General features: G+C 37.5%; 2 protein-coding genes across 2 annotated transcripts; both read right to left on the reverse strand.

Annotated features, from left to right (window-relative positions):
* Positions 1-802: 802 nt before the first annotated feature.
* On the reverse strand, positions 803-2,531 carry LOC100671993 (trace amine-associated receptor 3). The gene has a single exon (XM_003404011.4). The coding sequence runs from the start codon at positions 1,835-1,837 to the stop codon at positions 803-805; it is 1,035 nt and encodes a 344-aa protein (XP_003404059.1). The 5' UTR covers positions 1,838-2,531.
* Positions 2,532-11,854: 9,323 nt separating this feature from the next.
* LOC100671707 (trace amine-associated receptor 2) lies at positions 11,855-13,257 on the reverse strand. Its single transcript, XM_023546678.2, has one exon. The coding sequence runs from the start codon at positions 12,906-12,908 to the stop codon at positions 11,916-11,918; it is 993 nt and encodes a 330-aa protein (XP_023402446.1). The 5' UTR covers positions 12,909-13,257; the 3' UTR covers positions 11,855-11,915.
* Between the last annotated feature and the right edge of the window lie 1,345 nt (positions 13,258-14,602).

The following is a 14,602-nucleotide window of genomic DNA, read 5'->3' on the forward strand; positions in this document are numbered from 1 at the left end:
CTGTGGCATCCTCTTTGTAGCGAGCTTCCAAGTGTCAGAAAAAAACAGAAGGATTTATATAATGATGGTTAATGATTCTTCCAAAGGAACACTGGTGACACAATGGTTAAATGCTTGACTGCTAACCGAAAGGTTTTGCAGTTCAAACTTACCCAGTGGCTTCACCAGAGAAAGATGTGGCAATTTGGTTCTGTCAAGATTACAGCCTAGGAAACCCTATGGGGCAGTCCTACTTTGTCAAATGGGGTTGCTGTAAGTTGAAATTGACTGGACAGCACCCAACAACAATAATCCTTCCAGGCCAAATGATGGGGTGACCTGCTAGTTGATAATAGAGTCCAACCTTAAGTCAAATTTGTTCCACGGCTCCCCAGGTAATACTGATTTTCCCTCTTCTGAATTTCTAGAGTGAAATCAAATGAGAGCCAAAACTGATAGCACGTTATTTTCTCTATTCTTATATTGGTTTTTAATCGTGTCATGGATGTAAACACAGTTCAACTATTCTGAACTGTGTTTGAGATTTCTTTTGTACATTTTTCCCACCACTCAGAGGTGAGTAAGGGTTGGCTACAGAGTTCACAATTAATAATTGATTTATTATTAATAATTATCAATTAACAATTAATTTTTTGATTGGTTAAAAATTATTGAATTTAGCTTATGTTCAGATTATAGAACACTCAACTAAATTATTGGAATTTGATGGTATAATATTTGCATTGATATGAGGATGTTATGTGAGACAGGTCAAAATAATATGTCTCATTTTCAATATTTGATTCACATTTATAATGATCTTTTAGTAGTGTGCTTCAGGAAACAGATTTGTAGTTTTTGAATGAGAACTAAATATTTTTCCTGATACTATGTGCTTAAGAGCTTTCCGAAACCATGGGTAAAAAAAGCCGTGAATGAGGGGGTTGCAAGTGGAGTTGAAGTATCCAAGCCACACTAGAAGATCAAGTACTATTATGGGAGTGGAGTAGTCTAAATACGGGTCAATCAAGACTGCAAGAAAACAAGGCAACCAGCAAGCTAGAAACACTCCCATTACTATACCTAGGGTCTTAGCTGCTTTCCTGTCCTTTTTCTTGGATAGGTTTTTTTTCTCTTCCCCCTTTGTGTTTTCAGGCATGTTGCTGATGAGCCGGGCATGTCGTTTGGAAACGATAAAGATTTTGCCATAAATACCAACCATGATAGAGCCAGGAGTAAAGAAGCAGGTAGTGAACAATACTGTCCCCCAAAATTTGTTGAAAGTAAGTGCACAGAATTTGAAACAAGCAACAAGAATTTCATAACTCTGCATACCAGAAACATTAGCTTCAGATAGAACTAAACCGAAGGAAAAGAAAGCAGGTGCTGACCAGCAAAATGCCAATAGACGCTTTATCATGGAGATGGTCATCGTGGTCGTGTAGTGTAAAGGGTAACATACAGCATAAAATCGATCAATAGCAATGGAACAGAGATGAAAAATGGAGGTGAGGCTTAGCATCATGTCAAAGCTTGCATGGAATTTACAAAAGCCATCCCCAAAATACCAGCAGCTCTCTACTGATCGCACCATGCTGTATGGCATAATGACAGAACCCAGCAGAAAGTCCGTGGTTGCCATGGAGAGGATCAGAAAATTTGTAGGAGAGTGAAGCTGTTTGAAATGAGATATGGAAATCATTATAACCAAGTTTCCAAAGATAGTGATAACCATGGCTGCAGTCATAACTGAATACATTACCACCCGGACATTAAAAGGGCGGTTGGTGGGAGGACAAGATTTATTTCCAAACTTTGGACAGTTGGTTAGGTCTTCAGGAATATAAGTCAGATCCATGGCACTTTATCACTTCAAATTCCTTTCTACAGTGATGAGTCAGTGTTTCTTCTCTTCTAAAAATGGTTGTAGTATATTTCAGCTCCTAATGGAACGATAAAGTTCAGAGTCACCTGTTATTCGATCACTTCAATTATAATTCATTTTAATACTTAAAATTACATCAACTGTGTGTGTTTTCTGGGTTATTTTACCAGATTAGAAAAAAATGAAAAAGTTCAACTTCTCATTCTTTCTTGTTTTATTCTATTTAGTCTATTCCATCCATCCATCCATCCATCCATCCACCATCCATTCAATATGGGTTTTATCTATCGACTGCTCTGTTCCTAGTGATGTCTCAGAAACTTTTCAGTATACGTTCAACTTTCATCATAACTAGTAACTGTCCTAGGAATCCTTTTGGACTACAACAAGCTAACATCTCTTTCACCATAAAAATATTTAATGCACAAAAGCTAAGTGAAATCACAATATTTTTCTGTGTGTACTCTTTCAAAAATTTGAAATCTACATTTGTAAAATTCCCGCAGGTGTTGTAAGAGTTAAAAATGTTCTGTTGTTATTAAAATATACAGAAAGCCACATACCTATGGGTTAAACCATTCACCTGGTTCAACAAGTTTCCTAACTTCTGTACTCTCTACTTTCTTCCTCTCCTTTCCTCTCTTTTCTGCCATCTTCTTCTGTCTTCTCACTTATCTGAGATTCTAATTAATGAAGCCATGTCACATACTGCACCCATGAGGGACCATAAAGGTCACAAATTCCATGCTTTCGGGCCCGGACCAGTCAAATCTTACATGTTTCTAGAGACACAGTGGACTGAATTAAAAGAGGGTGAAGAAATTGGCATAAATTCAGATTTCAATATAACTTATTTCAACTGCTTTACTAATTTTACTTTGGGTTATATACCACTATGAAAAACAGCTCGCTTGTAGGCTGTAGAGAAGCTTGACATTTTGCTTATAACAAACATCAAGTCTTTTTAATGAACTATAGAAAAGTAGGTCCAATCCTGAGTGAACCAGACATACGAGACACTCTCAGCCAATGTCAGGTTCTCTCAAGCCATAGAGATTCAACCTTAGTGTGCATTTATCAAGTTCAACGGTCAGATTCGACTACGTTTTTTCCTTAAACCCTAAAAAAGAGCACAAGAAAGATTCCTTGGTTGCAAGATATCAAAGACTCCTACCATTCCTTTTATTCTTTCACTCTTTACCGATGATGTTATCTAGAGCATCTTCTTATTCCCAAGTCCTGGGAAGGTTCCTGTTTGGAAGTGGAAGCTGACTGCTCCACATGACCCTGTTTTGCTCTAGGTTAGTGGTTTATATCACATATTTTGTAAGAGGGTGGTAGCAAAAGAACCTTGGATTGGGAGTTTTTTTCCTAATCCAAGTTCTGGCACTAGCTAGCTGTGAGGTCCCTGGAGAAGTAAGATGTACTGGACTAGATAACCTTTACAGGCCCTTCAGCTCTAAAAGTCTGGGAATTATGCTAATAGAAAGGTTGTTACAAAAATATTTACAAAGATTTATTATGTGATGCAGTTTCCAGCCCCTTTACTTTCCTAAGCCTTCTCCTACATTCCACAGTATGATTTTGGAATCAGATAGACCTAGGTTTGGTTTTTGGCTCCACCGCTTATTAATCTTATTACTTCTCTCTGAGCCTCAGTTTCCTCCTTTGTAAAGTAAGAATAATGCACCCTACTTTACACATTTGATCTAAACATTAGATAATGTATGAAAAGCCTAGCATCTATCTAGGAAGCACTCAGTGAAGACCCTATTAATCAGCTTTAACAAACTAACAATGTTTTATGGAAAACTATACTCTGATTTCTAAATAACTTATTTGCAAATAAGCTTTTGTTTTCCTATGTAGATATCTGAGGCCATTAGCATGGTTCCTACTCTCTTCCCTTCTTTTCCTCATGACAATTATGGAAGCTACTTCAATTTTTCTTCTCTTTTTTGAGTGTTACATGTAATTATAGGATTACGTTGCTGTATTAAACCATGTAACCTCTACAAAAATCATCATTTTATAGGTTAAAAATGTACAAGTATTGTCAATTTCGTATGGTTCAAACTAATAATTTTCACTGGGATTATGTCCTTTCTCCCTCAAATTTCAGCTTTAAGCACTGACTGATAATAAGTTTGGCATATCTCCAGGCATATACATTTGCAAGAGGTCAGATTTGCAGTGCAAGATTATGTTACAGACAGAGGGCCAATTAAGCACTTTGCTGCTAACCAAAAGGTTTGCGTTCAAACCCACCCAGCAGCTCTTTGGGAGGAAGACGTGGTGATCTGTTTCCTTAAAGATTACAGCCAGGAAAACCCTATGGGGCAGTTCTACTCTGTCACATGGGGTTGCTATGAGTCAGAATTGACTCAATGGCACCCCAAAAAACTTCAACAAGGCTTCCTGAAGATAATACTCAATAGGCTTGTCACATTATTCAGTGGGAGTCAATGTGATCCAACAACAAACTCTAGGGTCAAAATCTAATTTTCATAGTCTTAAAGTATGAATATTTATAAACTGTAGTATAAAATGGAAAACCTGGTGGCACAGTGGTTAAGAGCTATGGCTGCTAACCAAAAAGTTGCAGTTTGAATCCACCAGGCTCTCTTTGGAAACTCTACGGGGCAGTTCTGCTCTGTCCTATAGGGTCGCTATGAGTCGGAACAGACTCATTGCCAGCGGGCGATAGAAAATGGGAATCTATGACCCATGATTCTAACAGAAAAAAAAAAAAAGGAGGCAGGTAATTTCACATATTGCATAACACAAGTGTCACCATTACTATAAAACACGGTCCCCTTCTTTCAGAACTTAATCATTCAGGTAAGCAGCCTACAACTGTTATTGTCACCTATGTATGTGTATGCAAACATATAAATTAAGCCACATTGTTTCTCTCCATTTTATTAGTTGGAAAAACATCAGATAAGAAGGGTTACTCTGTCCTATAGGGTTGCTATGAGTTGTAATCGACTCGACAGCACTGGGTTTTTTTTGGTTTTCAGAAGGGTTATGAAGGAAATGAGCCATTACTGTTATAGTTCTTTAAAATTTTGAACTATATATTGAATTAAATGCACTAAGAAGTAAATTTTAAGGTTCTCTCATTCTAACACAAATTTGGATTATGTCCATAAATATTTTTTTTTCTTTCTTTCTCTTTTAAAGTCTTATTGCCCCATCCTTCCTGGAATTTAAATCTGAAGTCTAGGGATTTCAACTGATTAGGTAGCGGCTCAAAAGAATCCACATGAAGATTCAAACTAGCCTCTATAAACCAAAACTGTTCTGAATGCCGACTTATAGGATGCCAGGTAGGAGAAAGACTGTCTTAACTAAACCAGCACCAATTTTAAGACCTGGAACCAATGCTTGCAATGATTGCTTCATCCTTTCTTTTTTTGCCATAGATCATAAAATAATGTCAAATGTGATATAGACCATTAAAAAAAATCTTAAACAACAAAGTCTTAAAAATAAAATCTATTTTTAAAGCTCTAAAATCATTCTCAGTCTAAAAGCAAATTCCGTCCAAAGAGTAGTTTATATTAATTCTCAATTAAACTTTTTGAGGTAAAGACAACAAGGCAAAACTACAATTTCATACATAATTTCACCATTATGAGTAGTATCTTATTACAAAAGTATAAATGGTATATGTAGTATAACAGAAAAATAAACAAAAACTTGTTATTTATGATTTAGCTTTTTTTTTTCTGGTGAAATTTTTAGTTTCCTGAATGTTTAAAGATTACAACCATAAAGATCACTTGGGGGCCATTTCAGGACTGACAAATAAATAGACTGTATTCAAATATAGTGCTGAAAGCGAAAATAAACAGTAGAAAAACTTTTCTGCTACAAATCTAATTTATAACAATATATAGTACTTTAAGCATCATGGCATTAACAGGTAGTAATATTATCTGGCTACTTGGGATGACTGATTCATTCCAAGTAGCTCACAAGGCAGTTGGCAACAGGCAGAGGTGACATCTTGAAACTACTATCTTGGTAAAACAGCTGGGAACAGGAAAATCAATTTAAATGACAGTAAATACACACTGAGAACAGGCAGAACAGCTTCCATTTTAGAGAGAGACCAAAAGGAGAAGGAACATTAAAACTAAAGCATCTTTGTTATATTAGTTACAAACAGTAGCATTGTTTGAAAACTAACAGAAGAGAAAAACTTTTACTAAAACTAATTATCAGAGAATATGTTAGAGGTAGGTTGAGGGGCAAGACGAATTCATCTAAATAAATCCTTTCCCAAAAGCACATTCACGTTTTTGATGGCTACAAGAAAAAAAAAGGGCCTGGGAAAACACACTTCAGCTAGACAGTCAGGCTTGCATGCTAGAAGCACTGCATCACCCAGCTTTGGTGTATCTTTTCAGCATCTATTTCCATGGAAACCCTAGTTGTTGCCCTTCCTCCCTTCAGTCTCCAATATTCCAGCCACCTTTAACCACAGTATATCTCTCTTGGCCAGCTTCCTTACCTCCAGCCTATTGCCAGTCTCTTTCTGACCAATTCAGGGCTCAACTCAAATATCACTTCCTTCCAAAAGGAAGTCAAAAGAGCCAAGAAAGACTCTCCCAGTTGAAGTTAATCCCCCCAAATTATAGACTATTGGAGCAGCCAAAGATCTTAGAGAGAGGTGCCTGCGCTGCTTCATTTTACAGCTGACTATGATTTCAAAGACCTTAGTTTGTTTTGTATTTCCGGCGCACTTTTTTTCTAAGAGTGCCTTATCTTGATTGTAAATTTTTTGAGAATGGAGATAACATTCCGTTAACCATCCAATCATTACAACACTTAGCACAGTACCTTACACAAGACAGGTAAGCAGTAAAAATTTACTTGATTAGATGGAAAGAAATCAATCCCAACATATCCTGAAACCCAGCCAATAGGCATTTTGTCTCATGGTACTAAAGATCTCTGACATGGGAGAGATTAAAATGTTAAGAAAACAGCAAATGCTGTTTAGGAAATAGTTAATAAACACCCTCCCAAAACAAACAGTATTCCAAAAGAAACCCAGTTAACAATGAAAATTCTGAGGGTCTTAAAGTTTGTTTGTTTGTTTCATTACTACCAGAAATCCAGTGCCATCTATTTAATTACCGGGGAGCACATTTTCACTGCATCCTTCTAACTGCTGCATGTATGTGAAATAACTGAGGTCCCGAGGTAGCCACTGTCACTAAATGCTGGAACCAGGTGTTCTGGCTCCATTTGCTTTGAGTGCCCCACCACCCCTCACGGTCGTCAATATTGAGCAACAATTCATTTCTTTGTTTGGTGCAGCAAGAAAATTTATGGCTTCAGCTGCTTACAGTTTCCCCTATCTAGACCTTGATAATCAAAGAATGGTCTGTGGATCAGCCACATTTTTAGCCCCTGGGAAATTTTTGGAAATGAAGAATTTCAGGCCCATCCCAAAATCTCCATCTTTGCAAGATACCCACGTTGTTTGTACGCCCATTGAATTTGAGAAAAACCTTTTTAGACAATAGAGAAACTGCATTTTTAGTTTAGATCCTCTTCTGAATCTGAATGGATGGTTTTGAGGAGCAAAGAGTAATAAATATCTTAAGTAAATTTTACTTGCAAAGGAAAAATGTCAAAAATGAAATATGTAGTATAAAATAGGTATTTTTGTTATCAAGGTACAATGCCAAAAAGGAAAGTGTATTTTGGCACAATAGAAATGCATAAGTACCTTCAATTTACTGAACCACGTCCTGCATAGTTCCTGCATTTTATAAAAAAAAACATTTTTATATGGCACCACAAACCTTGCCAAACAAGATTTGATGAAAAAATAAAAGCCCTTTGTTCCACTTGAATATCACTATTTTTTTTTAGTCAAAAAACCCCTCCTTTCTCTGTTACAACCTGTATGGAACAATTTCTGATTCTCTGTAAAATATAATTCTTGCTGGTCAATTATTTTGAAGAAGAAAATAAATGCAGCAAAAAAAAAAAAAAACGATAGCACATTCCTATTTCTTTGTATTGACCCGGTACCTTCCCTCTCCTGAAAAGTTAGTTGTGAATCACTGAGTCTCTTCTGGTGGCTTTGCAGATGGGAGGACAGGCTATTCTGGAAAGTTTAGTGTGGAGGATCCAATGCATATAAGTTTGTTTCTGCTCTCAAGAGAACTAGAGTAGAGAACTCAGATTCAGGAGCTCCAAGAGAGGAATTAACTGCAGAAACCCAGTGGAATTGCTCTTTTAACTATCTTTCCAGGGGGGATATTGAAATATTCTGTGTATTTTTAATGCCCTAGATAGTTTTCCATTGCTTCTTTCCCAAATGAAGGACAACAAGTTCATATCTGATTTCATGGTCATTTGGGCTTAACTCCAGGACAGTGAACTTTCAGAATATTAAGTCTTGAATATTAAAACTAAATAGATAACTTGCAGGCTACAGTCAATGCTGGCTAATATCCAAAGGAGGAATAATTATCTGAGTCATAAATTACAATTTGAATCATATTTACAATTTGTTTCTGAAATGTAATGAGAAGATACTGGGGTGGAAGGAAGGTATTTATTTTTGCTTCGGTGATTTGTACCAATTTGACTAAAACCCTTGGTTAAAAAAAGCCAGGTAACATGTCGCACATCTTGAGGGCACAGGCTCAGGAAACAAAGAACACCGAATAAGACGTCAGGAGAGAGAGCTAGGTTGTAGTTCTGCTTCTAATAATAGTTGTATAATCGGGGGAAAACACTTAATCTCTCTGGCCTCATTTTTTTTCATCTGTAACTTCCTATAAAATCCTAGGTGTGGAGAAGGAATGCTTTACTAACCCAGGGAAATGAAAGCAGGTTGAATGGTGTGAGGCAGCAAGTACAGTGAGTACATAGGAGACTCGAACATTCTATTTCCTTTCCTAGCGAACAAGTCAGGAAGCTACACTATGAGACTAGAAGTGCAGTGAAAGGTACAGAGGAAATTATGTGTTTCAGTGAGAATAACTGAACAGATCTTTCCAAAGGGGCCTATTTGCATTATGCTTTAAAATATGAATAGAATTCTAATAGGGACACAGCAGAAGTGTCATAAGGAACTTAATGGCCCCATATTTTCCTGTGAGCACCCACATGAACAAAAAACCACTGTCAGAAATATCATCATTCTGTACAATGTAGGACAGTCATAAACTCCATTCCAACAAATGGCAAGGGGCAACCTTGCACCAACATATTTAATTTTATTTTCTAAAGTCATATGTAAATGAATCAAGACAAATTAAAAATTTATTCATTCAAAATAATTCTACTTTACAGTAAGGTTAAAATCTATTTTACCAATTTTTTTATCAATTAGTATTTTAAAACAGAAACTGCAGAAAGTGTGTTTGTATGTGTGTGTGTAAATACCAAAACCAGCATCAACACTATCATTTTCTTAAGTTCAATTACTACATAAACTCAGTAGTATCCAACATACTAGATTAACTTTCATAACTGCACTTGGTTTTAATTATTCTGTTTTTGGAAAACCAAGTTTTCCATATTTTCTTTTGTATCTGCAGTTTCCTGGGCCATTTCAAAGAAGTTCTACCTATTCTGCCTATATCCTATAAAATAGGCTATAGATTATAGGGAGGAACCAACCAGCCAGTGGGGATGGAGTGTCAGACAAGATCTTCAGAACACGTGTCAGACCCACCTTTGGGCAGCCCGGCAAGACTAATACTTAAGCTGGCTGCTCAATTGTTACTGTTTAATCGCATGCTATGCAGTGGACTAAGATTACAGTATACATGTGGGTAATCGAGTAAACTTTCCACAAAGATTTAAAAAATGTTAATTTGTTCATTGGTATAATATAAATTAAAAAATATCTCAGTGAAACATAGTCCATTTACATTTATGAACACACATATTCATATGTATATATAGTCCCTGTGTGGTGCAAATGGTTACCCACTTGAAACTAGGCGAAAGTTTTGCAGTTTGAATCCATTCAGAGGTCCCGGGAAGGCAGGCCTGGCAATCTGCTTTTGAAAGGTCACAGCCTTGAAAACTCTATGAAGCACTTTTACTTTGCACACATGGAGTCACCATGAATCAGAGTCTTCTCGACAGCAAATAACAACAACAGCATATGTGTACATAGAGAGAAAGAGAGACCCTATAGGACAGGGTAGAACTGCCCCACAGGGTTTCCAAGGAGCCACTGGTGGATTCCAACTGCCAGCCTTTTTGTTTGCAGCCATGGCTCTTAACCACTGCACCACCAGAGCTATAGGGTCACCATGAGTCAAAATTGACTCGATGGCAATGGGTTTATATATGTGTGTGCGTGTGTATGAAATGAAAAATTCATAAGGTAATACTTAGCCTCACTACAATTTTCTATTTTCTTTTATTCTAGCTTGATTTTTGTTAGAAGTGTTCTCAGCCAGTGGTACACTGGAACCACTTACACCTGCTTGTGAGAATTTTTAGGAATTTTGAAAGCCAGTTGGTTTTACACTAGTAGCTTGAAATCAGCTGTGATGGAACTTTATTTTACACATGGAGATTGATAAACTCTACAAATCATAGTGTTTTTTGTGTTGTTGTTTGTTTGTTTTGACAGGCAACTGTTAAACAACGTTTACCAGCGCACCATTTGTTGTAATGGCGTAGTGGTTAAGTGCTACAGTTGCTAACCAAAGGGTCAGCAGTTCGAATCCGCCAGGCGCTCCTCGGAAACTATGCGGCAGTTCTACACTGTTGCTATGAGTCGGAATCGACTCGACCCAAAACCGTTGGACAGCACTGGGGTTTTCCACTACATGGATTCATTAATTTTACAAGCTATTAATTGAGCCTCAGCTTACAGCTATAAAAAAAAAAAAAAGAAGACACTAAATAGCAAATACAAAGCTTCTAGTACCCAGAACCCAAAAGAAAAAAATCCAGTGCGGTAGAGTTGATTCCAACCCACAGAGACCCTGTAGAACAGAGTAGAACTGCCCCACAGGGTTTCCGGGGCTGTAATCTTTATGCAAGCAGACTGTCACATCTTTCTGCCACAGAGCAGATGGTGGGTTCAAACCACTGAGCACTTAACCGCTGTACCACCAGGGCTCCTGCTAGTACCCAGAGGCCCCCGTAATTATTAGCTTTCTTCTTCGCATCTTCCTACTACTACTCTCCTATTCAAAAATATATGTATAAATATTAAGCAAAAAGGAATGATGGGTTCAGAACACAATGTATTTTTGGTAGATACTTTTATTAAAAATCAGACCACCAAAAAGCAGTACACAATATGGAGGAGCCTGAGGCAGAAAGGAAGGTACTGTACAGACTTCTCTGGCTTCTTAAATTACGAGATTGCCAACTGCTATGATTAAGATGACACATTAACGAAAACTTGTGTGGAATCTGCAGCCTCAGTTGCACAGCTTTCCCTTTCTTCTTTCATTTAAAAAACGTTTACTCTCACAACTGTAAAATCTAGCAAAGGCTTGACTCTCAGCTAACCAATGACTGATGTCTGACAGACAATGGCTATTTGAGATTTTTATTTTCATGTTGACTTCCCTATAATTTTAGCTGTTGATGTTCCAAAATACATCCAATCAGACACTGAAGAACAAAAAGTAAAGGAAAACGTCACACAAAGCATGTGTGGTTTTTTTCCATGGGGGAGAATATTCACCAAGCTCAACTTGTGTTTTGATTCCTTCTGAATAGTATTAAAGTTTTTGTGTGTTCTCCTCATTACATTCCTGTCTTTTTCCCATTCAATTCCTCACCTACTTTTTCTTTTCTCTGTTTTCCCTCCACCTGGAAGGAGTGGTTGTAAGAAGGATTCTGATAAAAAATTGGAGGGGTTTTTAGTACAAAGAGATTTCTTTTTTTTTTCCCCCTCAAGTCTTAAAACCTAAAGGTTTTTTATGCTAGCCAAAATCTCTCTCTTTGTCTCTCTTTCACACACACACACATTTTAAACAATTTTATTCTTCTAAGCTCCAGTCCTTTTGTTTTAATTCACTCATACAGACTAAATCTATTCAGTTTCTTTTTGAGAAAACAAATTAATATTATGGAAATGTGAGCTGAAAATTTTACCTAGCAAAATGTATTTAAGTGCTCTTCGAAACCAGGGATAGAAGAAACCATATATTAAGGGATTACATGTGGAGTTAAAATAGCCAAACCATGTCAGGGTATCAAACAAAACTGCAGGAGTAGAAAAGTTCAAAAAGGGATCCAGTAAAATTGTAAAGAAACAGGGAAACCAACATAACAAGAAAATGCCCATCACTATTCCTAAAGTTTTGGCTGCTTTTTTGTCTTTCCGCATTTGGTTATTTTGATTTTCTGGCAAGTTATTGATTACACGAGCATGTTTTCTAGATACTGCAAAAATTTTGCCATAAATCCCCACCATTACAGACCCAGGAGTGAAGAAACCTGCCATAAACAAAGTGGTCCCCCATAACTTGTTGAACATCACAGGGCAGGAACTAGAGCAAGCAACCAAGATGTCATAGCCTTCTATTCCATCTGCGTAGGCCTCCGAGAAGACCACCGCAAACGCAAATGCTCCAGGTATTGACCAGCAGAGAAGTAGCAACCGTCTAATGACCGGAACCGTCATTTTGGTAGAGTAATGTAAAGGGTAACAGATAGCATAAAATCTATCAATGGCCACTGAACAAAGATGGAAAATGGACGTTATGCTAAGCATCAAGTCAAAACTATAATGAATCTTGCAAAATGTAAGCCCAAAATACCAGCAATTTTCCACAGATCTGATCATACTATATGGCATGATGGTGAATCCCAGGAGAAAATCAGTCGCGGCCATGGAGAGGATGAGGAGGTTGGTTGGTGTGTGAAGCTGCTTGAAGTAGGAAATGGAAATTATCATGGCAAGATTGCCAAACACCGTGATGAATATAGCTCCAGCCAAAAATACATACATGGCAGCTCGGACACCCACTGACCTTTCATTTTCTGTGCAAGATCCATTTCCATATTCGGAGCAATCAAGCATTTCCTTCAGAAAAGCAAAAACACACAGAATTTTGTTAGATAATAGCAAAAATTCTATATTTTGTACATACTTTCATAAAAAGACTAATGAAAGACACAGAAGAGTCAAAGATGACAATTCGTGCATGCTAAAATATTTATAATCTTTCACATTTATCTTAACCTTCATTCGTAAATTCGTAGGGTTCTACCCATAGTGACTCATAGCGACCTGATAGGACAGAGGAGAACTGCCACATAGGTCTCCAAAGAGCAGCTGGTGGATTCGAACTCCCGACCTTTGCCACACTGTGCCACATAATGGGCTTAAATGATCACTATTTTCTTTTTACTTTCCTTCGTTCAAGTTACTCCACCAACATTAATAAGTTCTTACTTTATTCCAGGACTTGAAATTAAAATAAGAAGAAAGAAGCACATTATTGAACTTATTATAATTGATCCTCCTTATGCACCTAGAAAGAACAGACATCTAATAGACAACACATGCACTTCTTCCTTGAATGAGTTCGGAATATGTAGTCAGATTGGAACTGATGAAGATCTATTGCCTTGTGGGATTTGGAGGTTATTATTTGAAAGTAGTTTTATTCATGTGTTCTATTCTTTTCACCTTGATTTGATTTGTGTGTGTGTGTGTGTGTGTTATTTTAAGGAAGAAGAACCATTTATGGACCCCTACAATCTGGTGGAGTCCCTGGATGATATAAATGTCTAACACATTTGGGTGCTAACTGAAAGGTCGTAGGTTCAAGTCTACCTACAGGTGCCTTGGAAGAAAGGTCTGGTGATCAAATTCCAAAAAATCAGCCATTGAAAACCCTATGGAGCACATTTCTACCTTGGGCAATATCCACTCTGACACAACTGAGGTGTCATGAGCTGGAGTCAACTTGATGGACATTGTTTTTTTTTTTTTTTTTTAATGATCTGGTAGACTCATCCTTTTCAGTCAGTCATGAAGCCTTGAGAATCACCTCACCAGCCAGAGCAGCTAATTCAGAGGTGGGCAGAGGCCAAAGCTGGGCTGCCCTCACTTCTTTGTTAAGAGCAAGTGCACCTCCTGAGTACCTTTCCTCAGTGCCCTGTGCAACACAAAACAGGCAACAACTGTCTGACAACTTCTGGTGAGTGGGTCACAGAGAGGGCTGAGGGGCAGGTGGTTTGGGGGCTTTAGGACAACAAGCCAACTTCACTACAAGACAAACAACTCTCACTCATGCTCTCCTTGTAGAGGGTCAGGATATTCATTTTGCATATATAAATCTGTATGTTAACATTTACATGTAAATTGGGAATGTAACGTGTATGAGGATAATTTTTCAAATGTACATTAGAAGAAAAACACTATCTAAATGCAAAGTATGGCTATTAATATTGCAGAAAAGCCTTTGAGCATGACTGACCCCATACATAACAGACTTGACCAGTTAATAAAAAAATCAACCATAAATTCTCATCTGTGTTGGAATTCCTGGTGGCATAGTGGCTAAGCATTCGGCTGCTAACCAAAAAGTCGGCAGTTTGAATCCACCAGGCACTCCTTGGAAACCCTATCTGTCCTATAGGGTCGCTATGAGACAGAATTGACTCGTCTGCAACAGGTTTGGTGTTTCGGTGTTTTAAGACCTCTGTTACGGAATGAGCAAGAAATATTTATTGAATGCCCAAAATATGCAAGGCACAATGAAAGGA

The sequence above is a fragment of the Loxodonta africana genome, chromosome 1 (genome assembly GCF_030014295.1).
Source record: "Loxodonta africana isolate mLoxAfr1 chromosome 1, mLoxAfr1.hap2, whole genome shotgun sequence".
NCBI lineage: Eukaryota > Metazoa > Chordata > Mammalia > Proboscidea > Elephantidae > Loxodonta > Loxodonta africana.

What these genes read in the sequence shown, in the direction of transcription:
- LOC100671993 (XM_003404011.4), bottom strand. Translation starts at nt 1,837, where the DNA reads ATGGATCTGACTTATATTCCTGAAGACCTAACCAACTGTCCAAAGTTT.
- LOC100671707 (XM_023546678.2), bottom strand. Translation starts at nt 12,908, where the DNA reads ATGCTTGATTGCTCCGAATATGGAAATGGATCTTGCACAGAAAATGAA.